This window comes from Camelus dromedarius, chromosome 29, assembly GCF_036321535.1.
Source record: "Camelus dromedarius isolate mCamDro1 chromosome 29, mCamDro1.pat, whole genome shotgun sequence".
Taxonomy (NCBI): Eukaryota; Metazoa; Chordata; class Mammalia; order Artiodactyla; family Camelidae; genus Camelus; species Camelus dromedarius.
In genome coordinates, this window is record NC_087464.1 from 2,432,007 (window position 1) to 2,447,020 (window position 15,014).

Genomic DNA, 15,014 nt, shown 5'->3' on the forward strand with positions numbered 1-15,014 from the left:
TGGGTTATGTATGCTCAAAACCTTTCAAAGGCTTCCCATCTCTTTCAAAGTAAAATCAAAAGGTCTACAAGGCCCTTTATGAGCTTCCTTTTACTTCTGTGACCTTTCCATTTTGTCTTGCCCATCTTTGTCTACGTTGGCTTTATGCTCTTGCCCTTACATTTGGTGTTCTTAAGACTTGTGCCTATTTTCGGTGACCCTCCTCTGTGATATCCACATGGCTTCTTTTCTCAGTTGCTTCAGAGCTCTTAAATGATGCCTTATCAGGGAGGCCTTCCTTGACCAACTTTCATCAAAGGGTGGGTGTATTCTGTCTTCCCCATTCCCCTTACTGTACTTCATGGGATTTAATACCATTTTACTGGTTTCATATTTATTTCTTTGTTTTCTGGCTTATTTAATACTAGCATGGAAGCCTCATGAGAGTGCCTGCCATACAAAAGGTAGTCAGTAAATACCTATTGTATGAAAGAATGAAATTACTACATTTATGTAAAATGTTTATTTTTACCTTTCAGTTCCCTTGCAGAAATGTAGGAGAATTTTCTGGGATCATATTGGATCTGATACACTTAACAGTTTGTTTATATATGAAATATATATACATCTCTCTCTCTCGCTCTCTCTCTCTATATATATATATATACACACACACACACACACACAACTTGTGTAATGATACCTGACATCTTGAGCACCTACTGTATGACAAGCCATTGTGTTTAGTACTGCACATGCATTGTATCATTTGATAGGAGAGGTAAGCCTTTTATTAGCATAGACTGGCAATATAGCTAATGTCCTCTGAAAGAGATTGTAGAGAATTGGTGTAATTTCATCCTTACATTTTTGGTGAAATTCACCAGTGAATGCATCTGGTGGTGGTGCTTTCTGTTTTGGAAGGTTATTTTTTAGAATTTTTAAAATTGATTTAATATCTTTAATAGATACAGGGCTATTCAGGTTGTCTATTTCTTCTTGTGAATTTTGGCAAATTGTCTTTCAAGGCATTGGTCCATACATTTAGGTGATCAAATTTGTGAGCATAGATTTGTTTATAGTAATTTCTTTATTATTCCTTTAATGCCCATGTGATCTGTAACAATGTGCCCTCTTTCATTTCTGATGTTAGTAATTTGTGTTCCTTCTCATTTCCTTAATCAGCCTGGCTAGAGGATTACTGATTTTATTATTGATCTGTTCGGAGAACCAGCTTTTGACTTGTTGATTTTTCTCTGTTGATTTCCTTTTCTTCAGTTCTATTGATTTCTGCTCTTTTATTATTTCTTCTGCTTACTCTGGATGTAATTTGCTTTTTTTCTAGGTGGGGCTTAGATGATTGATTTTAGATCTTTTCTAATGAATGCATTCAATGTTACAAGTTTCCCTCTAAACATTGCTTTCTCACTGCATCCCACAAATTTTGATAAGTTGTGTTTATTAGTTCAAAATATTTTTTAGTTCCTTTTGCGATTTTTTTTCTTTGATTTATTATTTAGAAATGTTTTTTAATCTCCACATGTTTTGAGATTTCCAGGTATATTTCTGTTACTGTTTAATTCCATTGTAGTCTGAGAGTATAGACATTCTTTTGAGTTTGTTAAGGTGTGTTCTATGGCCCAAAGTGTGGGTCTGTCTTGGTGAATGTTCCATGTGAGCTTGGGAAAAATGTGTAATCCGCTGTTGGATGAAGTAGTCCAGAGATGTCAGTTACATCCAGTTGAGTGATGGTGCTATTGATTCTGTGTCCTTAATGATTTTCTGCCTGCTAGATCTGCCCATTCCTGATAGAGGGGTTTTGAAGCCTCCAGCTGTAACAGTGGATTCATCTATTTTTCCTTGCAGTTCTGTCACTGTTTGCCTCATGTAATTTGATGCTCTGTTGTTAGTGACATGCACATTAAGGATGGTGGTATCTTGGAGAGTAGACCCATTTATCATTTTCTAATGCCCTTTTTTAACCCTGATAACTGACTTTGCTTTGAAGTTTGCTCCGGCTGAAATTAATATAGCTACTCTTGCTTTCTTTTGATTATTGTTAGCATGGTACATATTTTTTCTATATTTATTTATTTATTTTTAACATTTTTTATTGAGTTATAATCATTTTACAATGTTGTGTCAAATTTCCAGTGTAGAGCAATTTTTCAGTTATACATGAACATACATATATTCATTGTCACATTTTTTTCTCTGTGAGCTACCATAAGATCTTGTATATATTTCCCTGTGCTATACAGTATAATCTTGTTTATCTACATTTTGAAATCCCAGTCTTTCCTTTCCCACCTCTCGCCCCCTTGGCAACCACAAGTTTGTATTTTGTGTCTATGAGTCTGTTTCTGTTTTGTATTTATGTTTTTTTTCTACTTATATTTAGAGTGTAGACAACGTATAGTTGGATCTAGATTTTTGATCCACTCTGACAATCTCTGTCTTTTAATAGGTGCATTGAGACCATTGATGTTTGAATTGATTATTGATATAGTTGGGCTAGTATTTAACATGTTTGCTACTGTTTTCTATGTGTTGCTTTTGTTTTTTGTTCCTATTTAGTTCTTCTATTCTTTTTCTGCCTTTTGTGGTTTTACTTGAGTATATTATATGATGCCATTTTTTTCTCCTTTGTTAGCATATCAGTTATTCTACATTTTAACTTTTTTCAGTGGATATAGAATTTGCAATTTGCATTTATATTTAATCCTAGTCCACTTTCAAATAAGTCTGTATCACGTCAGAGGGACTATGTCAAGTCACAGGGAGTGTGAGTAGTTTATAACAAGATTACCCTAGTATCTCCCTCCTACCGCTGCAGTCATTCATTTTACTTATATATAAGCATGTGTACACATACATGTAAGTATTCGTAACCAAATACATAGTTGCTGTTATTTTGAACAAACTTATCTGCTATTTCAATTAAGAACAGTAAACATTTTTATTTTACTTCTCACTTACTCCTTTTTAGTGCTCTTCCTTTCTTTATGTAAATTTGAGTTTCTGATCTTTGTCATTTCCCTTCTCTAAAAAACCTTCAACACTTCTTACAAGGCAGGCCTACTGACAAGTTTTATTTGTTTGAATGAGTATTTCTCTTTCACTCTTGAATAATTTCACAGGATACAGAATTCTAGGTTGCTGGGTTTTCTTTCTGTTCTTTTTTTCCTCAGTACTCTTTAAGTATTTCATTTTACTCCTTGTGGTTTCTGAGAAGTTAGATACATTTCTTATTTTTGATCTTCTGTAAACAAGGTGTTTTCCTCCTGAGGTATTTTTTTTTAGAATTTTTTTCTTTTATCTTTAATTATCCATAGTTTGAAAATGATATGCCTAAGTATAGGGTTTGAGGGGGTATTTATCCTGCTTGGTGTTTTCTGAGCTTCCTGGATCTGTGGTTTAAGTCTGATATTAATTTGGGGACATTTTCTCAGTCTGGTGGTGGTGCTTTCTGTTTTGTTTCAAATATTTCTGGTGGTCCTTTCTTTTTCTAGTATTTCCATTATGTGTGTTACACTTTTTATAGTTGTCCCTCAGTCCTTGGATAGCCAGTTCTATGGTTGTTAGTCTTTGTTCTCTTTGCTTTTCAGTTTTTGATGTTTCTGTTGATAACAGCTTCAGATTCAGGGATTCTTTCCTCAGTTGTTTCCAGTTCGTTGTTAAGCCCATCAAAGACATTTTTTTCTTTCTATTATAGTCTTTTTGATCTCTTTCTCTCTCTCTTTTTTTTTTTTTTTTTTTTTTTTTGGTTCTTTCTTAGGATACCTATCTCTCTGCTCACATTTTTATCTGTTCTTACATGCTATCTGCTTTATCCATTAAAACTCTTAGTATATTAATCAGTGTGGTTTAAATTGCTGGTTTGATAATTACAATATCCCTGGCATGTCTAGTTCTTAGGCTTGCTCTGTCTTTGATAATAGTGCTTTTTGCCTTTTAGAATGCTTCATAATTTTTTCTTAATTAGCTGGACGTAATAGCTGGAATTGATGTAAATAGGCCTTCAGTGATGTGATGGTGACATGTAAGGGGGAAAGAAAGCATTTGATAATATCCCAGTAGGTTAGGCTCTGATAAACTAGTTTCACCTGAGGACGGCCTTGTCAAGAGGAGCAAAGGACTCTAGTGTGTCTCAGCGTGGTTCCCTTTTCCCCTCGCTGCTGTGGAAACATGAGGGGATTTTTCCCAGTACTTGCTGTGAGAACCTGGTCAACTTTCTTGGGGTAAGTCTCATAAAAATTGTGGGGGCTCCCCTAGGACTGGGTGCCCCTAGAGTTTTTAACTCTATAGTCTTCCCTATGCTGAGCGTCTAAGAATTTGTCAGTGCAGTGTGGGTTTTTCCATCCTGTCACAGGTTCCTGCTTGTGAAACTGCTTCAGTAAGCAGCGACCTTAGAGGCAACAGTTTGCTTATGTTCCTCCCTTAGGGATCCAGGAAGAGTTGTTAATTTTTTAGTCTCTTCAGCTTTTTACTTGTTTTACTGGATTGGAGTAGTGACTTCCCAGCTCCTTACATGTGGAACCAGCAATTAGAAATTGAGATATAGTTTGGATACTATTTTCTGTATGGAGTGGGAGAAAATATTTCTATATGACTTACAACTTAAATATATTTACATGTGTTTAAAAGCATTTAAGGATTAAATAACATCTCAAAATACATTCTGAAGTAAGAGGTACAAATATCTTCAGTCAAATAAAGATAGCTCTTCTCTTTTCAAGATCCTCTCCTGCGGGTTCTGATACCATGTTCTTGTTCTCCAGATTGAGCCTTTGCATATTCTTTTGTATGCTTCTGATATAGCTAAGAAACTGAGAGGTATCCTGACATCTGTTTCCTTTCATGGTTAAGTACTAGAAAAAGGTAAGATTAATTGACACTCTTATCTAAATAATATTGGGAGAGAAATTGAAGAATCTTCATTGAGGCTCTGAAATTTGCTGGGTTCTGAGAACATAACTAAATAAGTTATTAAATCATGTGACTCAGGGAGCTTACTGTGCAGTTAATAGGCTGTAATAAAAAGGTGTACTGAGAGCAGGTACAGGATACTGTGGGAGCAGCCATCGTGATCTTAGAAATGATACCTAAGCTGAATCTTTGAGGATGATTGGGTATAAAGTACAGAGATCACAGCGTTCTAGGCAGGAGGAGAAACTTCTCAGACCTAGAGCCAAGGAAGACAGAAGAACAAATCCTCTGAACCGTAGGAAGCTCAGTATTACTGGAATACAGAATTGGGAAATAGATGTGCTGAAAAATGTATCTGGAAACAAAAAGCCAGAACCATACAGTGAAAGGCCTTGACACTGCTGAAAAGCCCTTGGTTTTCTTCTGATAGACATAGAAGCTAATGAAAGGTGTTCAGGCATAGAAGTGACATGAGCCTGTCCACTTTTCTATCACAAAGCATCGTATAAACCTATATTCTATTTAAATAGAATAAGAAAAAAATACACATTTTGAGAAAAATCTGTATTCTGCTGTTGTGTGGGGTGTCGTTTATTTGTCTTTTAGGTCCGTTTGGCCTAGTATGATGTTCAAGTCCTCTGTTTCCTAAGTGATTTTTCTGTCTGATTGAGATACACATTACTGAAAGTGAGGTACTGAAATGTCCTACTGTAATTATGTTACTATTTCTCCCTTTGGTTCTGTCAGTGTTTGCTTAACATATTTTGGTGCTGTGCTGTTACCTGCATGTATATTTATAATTGTAATATCTTTCTGGTGAATTGATGCTTTTGTTATTATATAATGTGTGCTTTTTTCTTACGACAGTTTTTGACTTAAAGGCTATTTTTTTCTGATACATACTTGGCTATGCCTGTTCTCGTTTGGTTATCATTTGCACAGGATGTCTTTTTCCATTCTTTCACTTTCAGCTTGTTTTATGTCCTTATATCTAAAGTAATTCTCATAGACAGCGTATAGTTGAGCCTTTTTTTTTTTAATCCATTGAGCCACTCTATGCCTTTTGATTGGGGGCTTTTAATCCATTTATATTTAAAGTAAGGACTGATAGGAAAGGGCTTAATATGCCTTGTTCCCCCCCCGCCCCCCGTGATGTCTTCCACTGTGTTTTGTTGATTTTTTTTTTTTTTTTTTGGTCGTGGTATGTTGATTCTTTTGTGCATCTTTCTATAGGTTTTTTTTTTGTGGTTACCATAGGAATTATATAAAATCTTATAGTTGTAATGATGTATTTTTAACTGATAACAATTTCGGTTACAGAGATTTTACTTCCTTACATCTCTCCCCTTCTTTATGTTATTGATGAGACAAATCACACCTTTTTATATTTTGTATCCATCAACATGTAGATGAGTTTTTAAAAAATGTTTTTATCTTTTAATCCCTGTGAATTGAAAGTGACTTACTTGCCACCATTACGGTATTACAGGATTCTGTACTTGTCTGTAAGTTTATCTTTACCAGGGAGCTGTACATGTTTGTATGCTTTTGTGGTGGTGTCTGTCGTCTTTCGTCTGAAGTTATAGGACTCCTTTTTGCATTTCTTCTGAGGAAGTTTCAGTGATGGTGAACTATCTCAGCTTTTGTTTATGCTAAGTCTTTATTTCTCCTTCATTTTTAAAGTCAGTTTTGCCAGATAATAGTGTTTTCAGTTGGCAGTAATTTTTTTTTCCAGCACTGTGAATATGTCACCTCACTCCTTTCTGGCCTATAAGGTTTCTGGTGAGAAATCTGCTCTTAGTTTAACGGTAGTTTCCTCGACGTGGCCAGTTGTTTCCCTTTTGGTTGCTTTCAGGAATCTCTTCTGTCTTTGACTTTGGACAGTTTGATTATAATGCATCTTAGTGTGGGCCTCTTTGGGTTCATCCTAGGTGGAGTCCTTTGAGCCTCTTAAAATTAGATGTTCAGTTTCTTCCTCAGATCTGGGAAGTAAGTGTTGCCATTAGGTTTTCAAATAAGCTGCATATGCCTCATTCTCTCTTCTTCTGCTCGTATTCCCCTAACGCATACCCTGGTCAGCTTGATGATGTCCCATAAATCTTTTTAGGCTCTCTTCACTTTTCCTTTTTTTTTTTTTTTTTTCTTTTTTTCCTCTGACTCAGGAATTTCTAATGACTCGCCTGTTGAGTTCATTCGTTCTTTTTTTCTGCTTGATCAAGACTCCTATTGACCCCCTCTTGTAAATTTTTCAATTCACTTATTATATTCTTCAACTCCAGAGTTCTTGCTTCTTTTTTTAATATTTCTCTTTGTGGGTATTCTCATCCTGTTCATGCACCATGATTTCATCTAGTTTTCTCTGTGTTTTCTTGTAGTAAGTCAAGTCTCCTTAAGGCAATTAAGTTGAATCTTTTGTCAGGTAATTCATAGGTCTCAGTTTCCCTAAGGTCATTTTCTAGAACTTCATTTTGTTCTTTGACTGGGTCGTGATTCCTGTTTTTCATGTGCTTTGTTTTGTTGCTGTGGATTTTCCATTTGTAAAACAGCTACTCTCCCAGTCTTTAGGGACTAGCTTCATAGAGGGGAAGATCACCATCATTCAACCTAGCTAGAGATTTCTGGTCCCTCTAAAACCTTTTAAGGGTTTGTCTGGACACTTGGGCTTTTAATTTCCCAGTTGAAGAGATTTATTGGTTTCTTTTTCAAGAGCTTATAGTCTTTTGCCCTCTCTTTTGTCTTTCTGTGGCACTTAAAGTTCTCTGGGGCTACAGCAAACCAGGGAACTGTTTTTTGTTTTCTGTAGCCCTTGGGCATCCAGTGTATGCTGGTTCCTTCAGTTCTCTTGAGTTAGGCAAGACAGAAACTAGTACCTTGGGCAACTCCCTCAAAAAACTGAAATGTTGGACATTATTCTTCTCTCTTGTTCCCAAGGGTGAAGCTGCAAATTGGGCTTCTCATCACTATTGTGAACTGTGCCAATTTGGGGAGAGGCTGAAGCAATTGACAGGAGACAGCTTTCTTATGCGTGCCTTGCTGGTTTGGGCTTTCAGCTTACCTGGGGTACTGCAGCTTTCTAACTGGTCTTGATACCCTCATAAAGGCTTTTGGGACCACGTGTACGTCAGTGTTTCTGTGGGGGACTGAGTTCTGGTGCTTCTTGTTCTTCCGTCTTGCTGAAGTTACTTCTGGTTAGTGGGTTAGCTTTTTAATCTTTGTTCAGATAAATTTAGTGATTCGACAATCCATATGCTAGAAGAAATATACCTACAGGCTTACTTATCACCTATAAAAAGCTAATTCTGATGTGTATTAAATAATCTTTAAGATAAATTCAAAGATCAGTTTTAAGGATTTTCTTACCCAAACACAGAAAGAACTCAACGTGTTTCTCAACAATATATATTAAAACTTAAGTTTTTTAGCAACCCCAGAGTTTTCTCAGCTTCCTAAACCCTGTAAAAAAGATGATTTTGTAAGAGTGATCCAAATATCTAGAATGTAAAATCTGGTCAGCCAGCTGCCTCTTTATCACAGAATTTACAGTCTGTTGCGTGGTTCATGGTAGACACTCAAGTGTGTAATTAGTCAAGGAATACGTTCTGTCTTGACCATCTTTGAATCAGAATTAAAAATCAAAGACCATATTTCAAGATCATCACAGAGAATTGGTAGTTGCTCTACATTAATGCTAATGTGTACTTTGTATTCCTTTCCCTTTCAGTTCTTAATTGGAGGGAGGTGGGTGTTTATGTTTTGTTTTTTGTTTATTATACTTCACTCTAAAATGTGACATTTCTAAAAAACAAAAAGTTTTTTAAAGGTGAATAATTTTATATAAATGTTTAGATCTGCAATTTTTGTGTGCACTATATAACAAACTCTCTGGGCATTGAGATTATAAAGGTCAGTAAAAGAATACTTGGGTTATTGTTACAGTAAACATATTTCTAACAGTAAAATATATCAATTTAAATAAAGTTTTCACAAAAACTTTCCTGTTTTATAGTTATTGTCTGTTGATTGGATCATGGTAATGAGTTCGCAATTGAAATAATCTAATAATTCACTCAGTTCCATTGTAACAGACCTAACCTTAAATCTGAACATAGCTGTGTCATAGGGTTTTTTTTTTTTTTTTTTTTGTGAGATCTATTTCTGTAAGGCCTAATACTATCTAGGATATACCATTGATCATTCTTACAATTTTTTTTACATTAAATAAAACTTTGGGGGAGGGGGAATGGAGTGTTTACGAAGGCAACATCCTAGAAGAAACAAAGGCTTTCCGCTTACCCGCAGGACGGGTAGGCAGTGATTATAAGCTTCACAGACTGATCATACAAGTCTTGGGCCCTTTATGTTTTATTGTGGCTCCTTGATTCCTCACATCTTCATTTTCAGTTAAAGTCCTTCTACTTAACATTCACATGTTCTTTTGATCTTTGCCTTTTTATCTCCTTTTATTATTTGGTACTTCATCTACTGTTTTTATGTTGCATGTCACAGTTACTTTTTCTTCTGTGTTCTATTGTTTTTAATTCTAATTCCAGTCATTCCAGTCTTATTTGCTCATTGTTCACTGATGTATCTTCACTTTCTGACAGTTGCTATTTTTATTTCTTCGTCTTCGTTCTTGTGTTCATTGTTGATTTCCCAACTGCCTGTTAAGTTCAGTTTAAGATCTGTTTCAAGTTCCATCTCTTACATTGTTGGCAGCCATTTCAGTGGTTCTAACTCCAGTGGTTTGCCATTGGTTTAGGAACATTAAACAAACTTTCCTAATATTTGTTTCCTTGATGAACAAATTAAGCTGCTGTTTATAGTATGGTCAGCATATAACTCTTGTTTTTATCATTATAGGGTTTTGTTTGTTTGTATTTTAATTAAGTACTAGACTTACAAAAACAGGTTTAAAGTCAACAGATGTGGTAATAGTGCCATTGATGATACTGAATTGATTTTCCTTTTTCTGTCACTGGTGGCTGAAACCATTTCCTCTGTCATCTGATCTACTCTCTAGGAAGTTACAGTGTGGAAACTGTTTTCCCCACAGTGTTTTATTTTGAAAACTTCCAAACATGTAGGAAAGCTGGAAGACTTCGACAGTTGATGCTGTGGGCCTGTCATCTAGACTTTGCCTTTTGTATTTACACTGCTTGATCACATAGCCCTCCTCTTCATCAGTCCGTCTTTTTGCCTGTACGTTTCCAAGTTGACTGCTGACGTCAGTACACTTTCCCCTAAGGTGAAGCCATTTTTTAAAAGACTTCTGCCAGGTTTTCTAGAGTAACCCTGGCCCTCCATATTTGATTTATCCCATAGAACATTTATTTGTAGGGCTGTCTCAGCGATTCAGTCATGGAAATAAAAGAAATCAGTGGAAAGTATTATTGTCTATTTTAAATGTGTAAGTAATCTGAAGGGCATTGAGAGTTCTCTCACTAGAAGGTCTCGCTTGACATGACCTTGATAAGAGAAAGATCCTCCTTTTAAAAAAATAATACATTATAAAGTATTTGGTTTGTTTTTTGAATAGAAGAAAAGTCAGTGAGGTGTGAGGAAATTATAGAAAGTAAGCCACGGCCCCTCTTCTGATAGTTTTGAATGGCAGGTAAGGTGTCACTAAAGGGACCCAGTAGGGAAAAGGCCTCCCTTCATTTCTTTCCATGTTTCTATCTCATTTTCTTTTCTTCTTCTCTCCTCCTCATCCCTTCTTTACCTTTCTTTTTTCCTCTTTCTTTTTAAAAAAAATCGTACTTGGGGAAAGTTATACATTTTACTGCACTGATTTGCTGAGGGAAAAGAAAGAGTGAGAAGGCCATGTGATTGGATGAAAGTGTCACTGGAGGGCAGAAAGCACAGTCTAAATTAAGAGTTGGGAAGTTTTTTCTGTAAAGGCCAGGTGGTATTTATTTTAGGCTCTGCAGGCTGTACCGTCTGTTAAACTACTCAACTCTGCTGTTGTAGTGTGAAAACAGCAGTAGACAGTATGTAAGTGAATGGACTTGGCTATGTTCTAATAAGACTTTGTGGACACTGAAATTTAAGTCTCGTGAAATTTTTATGTGTCACAAATACTGTTCTTTTACAGACTCTTTCAACTATTTAAAATTGCAAAAATCATTCTTAGCTTGCAAGCTATAAAAAACAGCTTCCTTGCTAGATTTGATCCATGAGCTATGATTTGGCAGCTTTTAGTGTATAGGGGTTAATTTTGTACCAGTCATTTACTAGAATGTCATTATTAGTATACACATTCCCAACTTAGAGGCTTTTTTATATGCTCTAAATTAGATGGGGATACAGAATTGTACGCAGGTAATCCAAGGTGTCATTGGAAAGAAGAAAACTGCTGGTCGTGGGTGATTGCACTGGTAACATGGAGGTTCTGGCAATGGCTTCCTTTCAGTCCTGTCTCAGCAGTCTAGCTACTACATCTAAGTCTTGGTGCAGAGAAGCAGATCAAATAGAGGGCTTACTCTTATATTAAATGTACCCTCAGTGGTATTAAAAGCCCAAGTTTTGGAGTCAAACTTGGGTTCAACTCTCTAACTAGATGTCTGATTTGTTATGTGACTGCTCTGAGCATCAGCAGAGTGAGGATTAATGCAGCTAATTCATAGACTTGTGAGGATGGTAATAACAGTTGTAACAGTAATGATACTGGCTAACACATCGTGCTTACTGTGTGTCATCCTATGTCCTAAGCACTGTGTGTGTGTGTGTGTCTGTGTGTCTGTGTGTGTGTGTATATACATAAAAACTCATTTAACTCTCTCACAGCCATAATCATTCTTACATATACCATCATTTTTAAGATGAGGAAACAGACACAGGGAGATTTAAGTAAACTCATCCAAGGTCACATAGTTACTCCGTGGCAGAACCAGCACGTGAACTTGGGCAGTCTGGCCTCAGAGTGTGAGCTTTTAACTTGTAATCGTTAGAAGGGTTTACCACCTTCCAAAGGGAGAATGTCTGTAAAGTGCCTAGCACATAGGTCCTCAACAAATTATAGATGTATTAACTTTGCAGAGTATAGTGCTACCTGTTCCTCAATACACATTATTTATGGGACTTTTTCCATGAAGTTTTTTCGTACTACCCTTGTTAAGAATTATTTTGAAATGTATCACCTTCTGTAAGACAATGTCATGGAAACGACTTAGACTCTGAAACCAGAGTCCAGAGGTCTTCTCTGGACTCCTACTCTTACCCTAGTTCCTTACTTTCCTTTGTGTGACCTTGGATATGTGATTTGACTCTCAGTTCTGTCTCCTTTTTGGGCTGTGTGAAGAATAATCCTCAAAGTCATCGGACTCAAAGGAGATGACCTGTGTCAAAGTGCCTAGATGTGTCCACTGTGTTACCAGACATTCAGCAAATTCTAGTTCCTTCCTTGTTCACCTCCTTGTTGCAGACTTAGAACTGAACGGAGGCTTCAAGATGGGAAGCTGAGCCCTGGGAAATTGCTGGTTCAGACTGTACAGCTGCTTTGAGGCTTAAAGCGGGTCTTTGATTTCTTGGTCTTGTCCTGTTTTTCCTGTTCACACTTCTTTATGCATTACATGCCAGAAGCATTATGTATATGACTGCAATTTTTTGGTTTTGTTTGTTTGGTGGTGTTTTTAGGACAAAACCTGACATTAAGAAAAACAGCTAGACTGTTTTAGTATTTCGGTTCTTAAAATTAATTTTTGAAAAATCATAAGGACAGTTTAGTAACCTTGAGGCTATTCAAATCACGTGTATGAAGTTTTAAAACCACTAACATTTTCCTCTTTCATATTCCTTAATTTTAATATATAAGTCATGTATTATAGAAAAATAAATCAGAAGCAAAGTGATAGAATAATTTTAAAAACCTATTTAATCACATTATTCAGAGAAAATGACTACTAACACTTTGAAATAAAAACAGCTTCTAACTACACTTACTACATTGTAACTGACTTACAATTAAAAGATCAATTAATGATGTCTGCTACATTCAGAGCTTGATAATTTTTAGTTATTCCATTGTGTGAATGGTTATCAGTTCATTTAATCTCCTATTGTTGGGCATGTCAGTTTTTTCCAGATTTTATAGAAACAGAACATTTTTACAAAATTGTCATATTATCTCCCCAAAACGGCATCTTTGATTTGTATGGTTCATCCTCTGTTTCATTTTTAAGACTTTTGATACGTGTTCATAATTTTCCTCCATAAAGGAAATTCATACCTATTTACATTCTTACTAGGGAAAGTTACTGCATTTTGGAAGAGGAATAGCAACATATGGTATAAATCTTCTAGATTTTATATTTCTCTTTCTTTACATGTTGTCACTTTAGTACTTTGCACAGTGACATATCTGAAATAATACGTTTTAATTTTCAGGCATTGAATTGTTTATAAGATATATCAAGTCATGTTCATGCAATTTTTAAGTGCGTTTTGTGGGGTTTTCTTTTTTCTCTATCTGCATGCAGTGAGTGGTAAATTTGCATGGAACATTTGAAAAACAGCACCACAGTGAATTGAATGTGTTTGAGTTATTACTCTTTATCACTTACTTTGATAGTTTAGAAACAAAGTCCTACTTTTGAGACAAAATTAGACTGATTAGTGTGTCCCTTATTTGTTGTCTTGTTTAGTTTCTCATGATTAACAAGATGTATCTCACAGTTGACAAGATGTAAACTAATGCCATTTGCCATTTAGTCCTACATGTTTGTGAGATACTTGTAGGAATATATGGAGAATTAAATTAGGTAAATTATTTTTTAAATAGTTCTGATTATTTGTAGTTTTTATTCCTGTATGTGTATTTGGAACCAAAAGGAATAGCTATGAATTATGTTTCTTTGGGTCCAGTAGACTACTTACAGTGATCTCATATCTTCAGTAGTAGAAGTACAGATACTAAGAGCCGAATAAACATAGAGATAGATCATGTAGTCCAGCTTCTTGCTTCGTGAAATGATCCCTTCTTCAGTGTCCTTGCTGGCTAGCTCTGCTGGACCAGCCATAATGGAGCATTAATCCACATACTTTAAATTCACAAAGTAAGAATATAAAATTTTGCTCTAAAGGGAGTTTAGAGTATTCTGTGTTCCTGTGACTTGATATTAATGAGGAAGTTTAATGACGCTTTTGGGTTCAAGATTGTCTTTTCGGAGCCAGTTTCTTGTGGTATAACACAAACTTTGGATATTTTATTAATACGTTTCTTTTTAGATCTCCCATATAGTAGACAGTTGGGGGATGAAGACTTTTTGTTCCCCATACAAGTTCTGTATTAACTGTAGATCAAGTATTTACAGACTGTTGAAACAAAATGGTAATTGTGTAAAGGAAAGCTGAATTGATATTTAAATAGACTTTCATTTTCTTAATGTTAATTTTTAAAGTGGTAAGATACTAATACTCAGCCATAAAACTTGGGATTTGTAGCTGTTGTGCTAAACAGTTTAAGCACATCAACAACCTCCCCCCCTTTAAAACTAAAGGAAAGCATGTTCTATTAAAACAAACTATTTTGACGGGCATCAGTATTCTTTATCATGGCATCTTAGGAAATAACAATCAAATATCTCCCTAGTTAAAACTTCTGTGTAAATGGTGTATCTCCGTTTTCTACACCTCATATTAATATGCAAGTTTATTACTTCAGTGCTTGGCTAACTTTGGCTTTGCTGATGATCTGTTGAGCTTTGTACCTGAGAGCTGCACTAATCACTGTGCTTACTGTTTGATGATGTTTGGTACAGGAAGCGAGCAGCTGCAAAGCATCTAATAGAACGCTACTACCACCAGTTAACTGAGGGCTGTGGAAATGAGGCCTGCACGAATGAGTTTTGTGCTTCCTGTCCAACTTTTCTTCGTATGGATAACAATGCAGCAGCTATTAAAGCCCTCGAGCTTTATAAGATTAATGCAAAACTCTGTGATCCTCATCCCTCCAAGAAAGGAGCAAGCTCAGCTTACCTTGAAAACTCTAAAGGTGCCCCTAACAACTGCTCTGACATAAAAATGAACAAGAAAGAAGGACAAGGAGCAAGAGATGATTTTAAAGGTAAGATGTTCTATTTTTAATTGAGAATTTCTGATTGAAAAAAATT

At 35.8% G+C, this 15,014-nt stretch overlaps 1 protein-coding gene across 5 annotated transcripts in view; it reads left to right on the forward strand.

Moving 5' to 3' along the window:
* UBE3A (ubiquitin protein ligase E3A) overlaps positions 1 to 15,014 on the forward strand; it is a 77,535-nt gene that overhangs the window by 36,367 nt on the left and 26,154 nt on the right. For all 5 annotated transcript variants that reach the window (XM_031440443.2, XM_031440441.2, XM_031440444.2 and 2 more), the window contains one exon: positions 14,664 to 14,968. In XM_031440443.2, the coding sequence (XP_031296303.1) occupies positions 14,664 to 14,968 (305 nt within the window). The remainder of the gene's footprint in view (positions 1 to 14,663; positions 14,969 to 15,014) is intronic.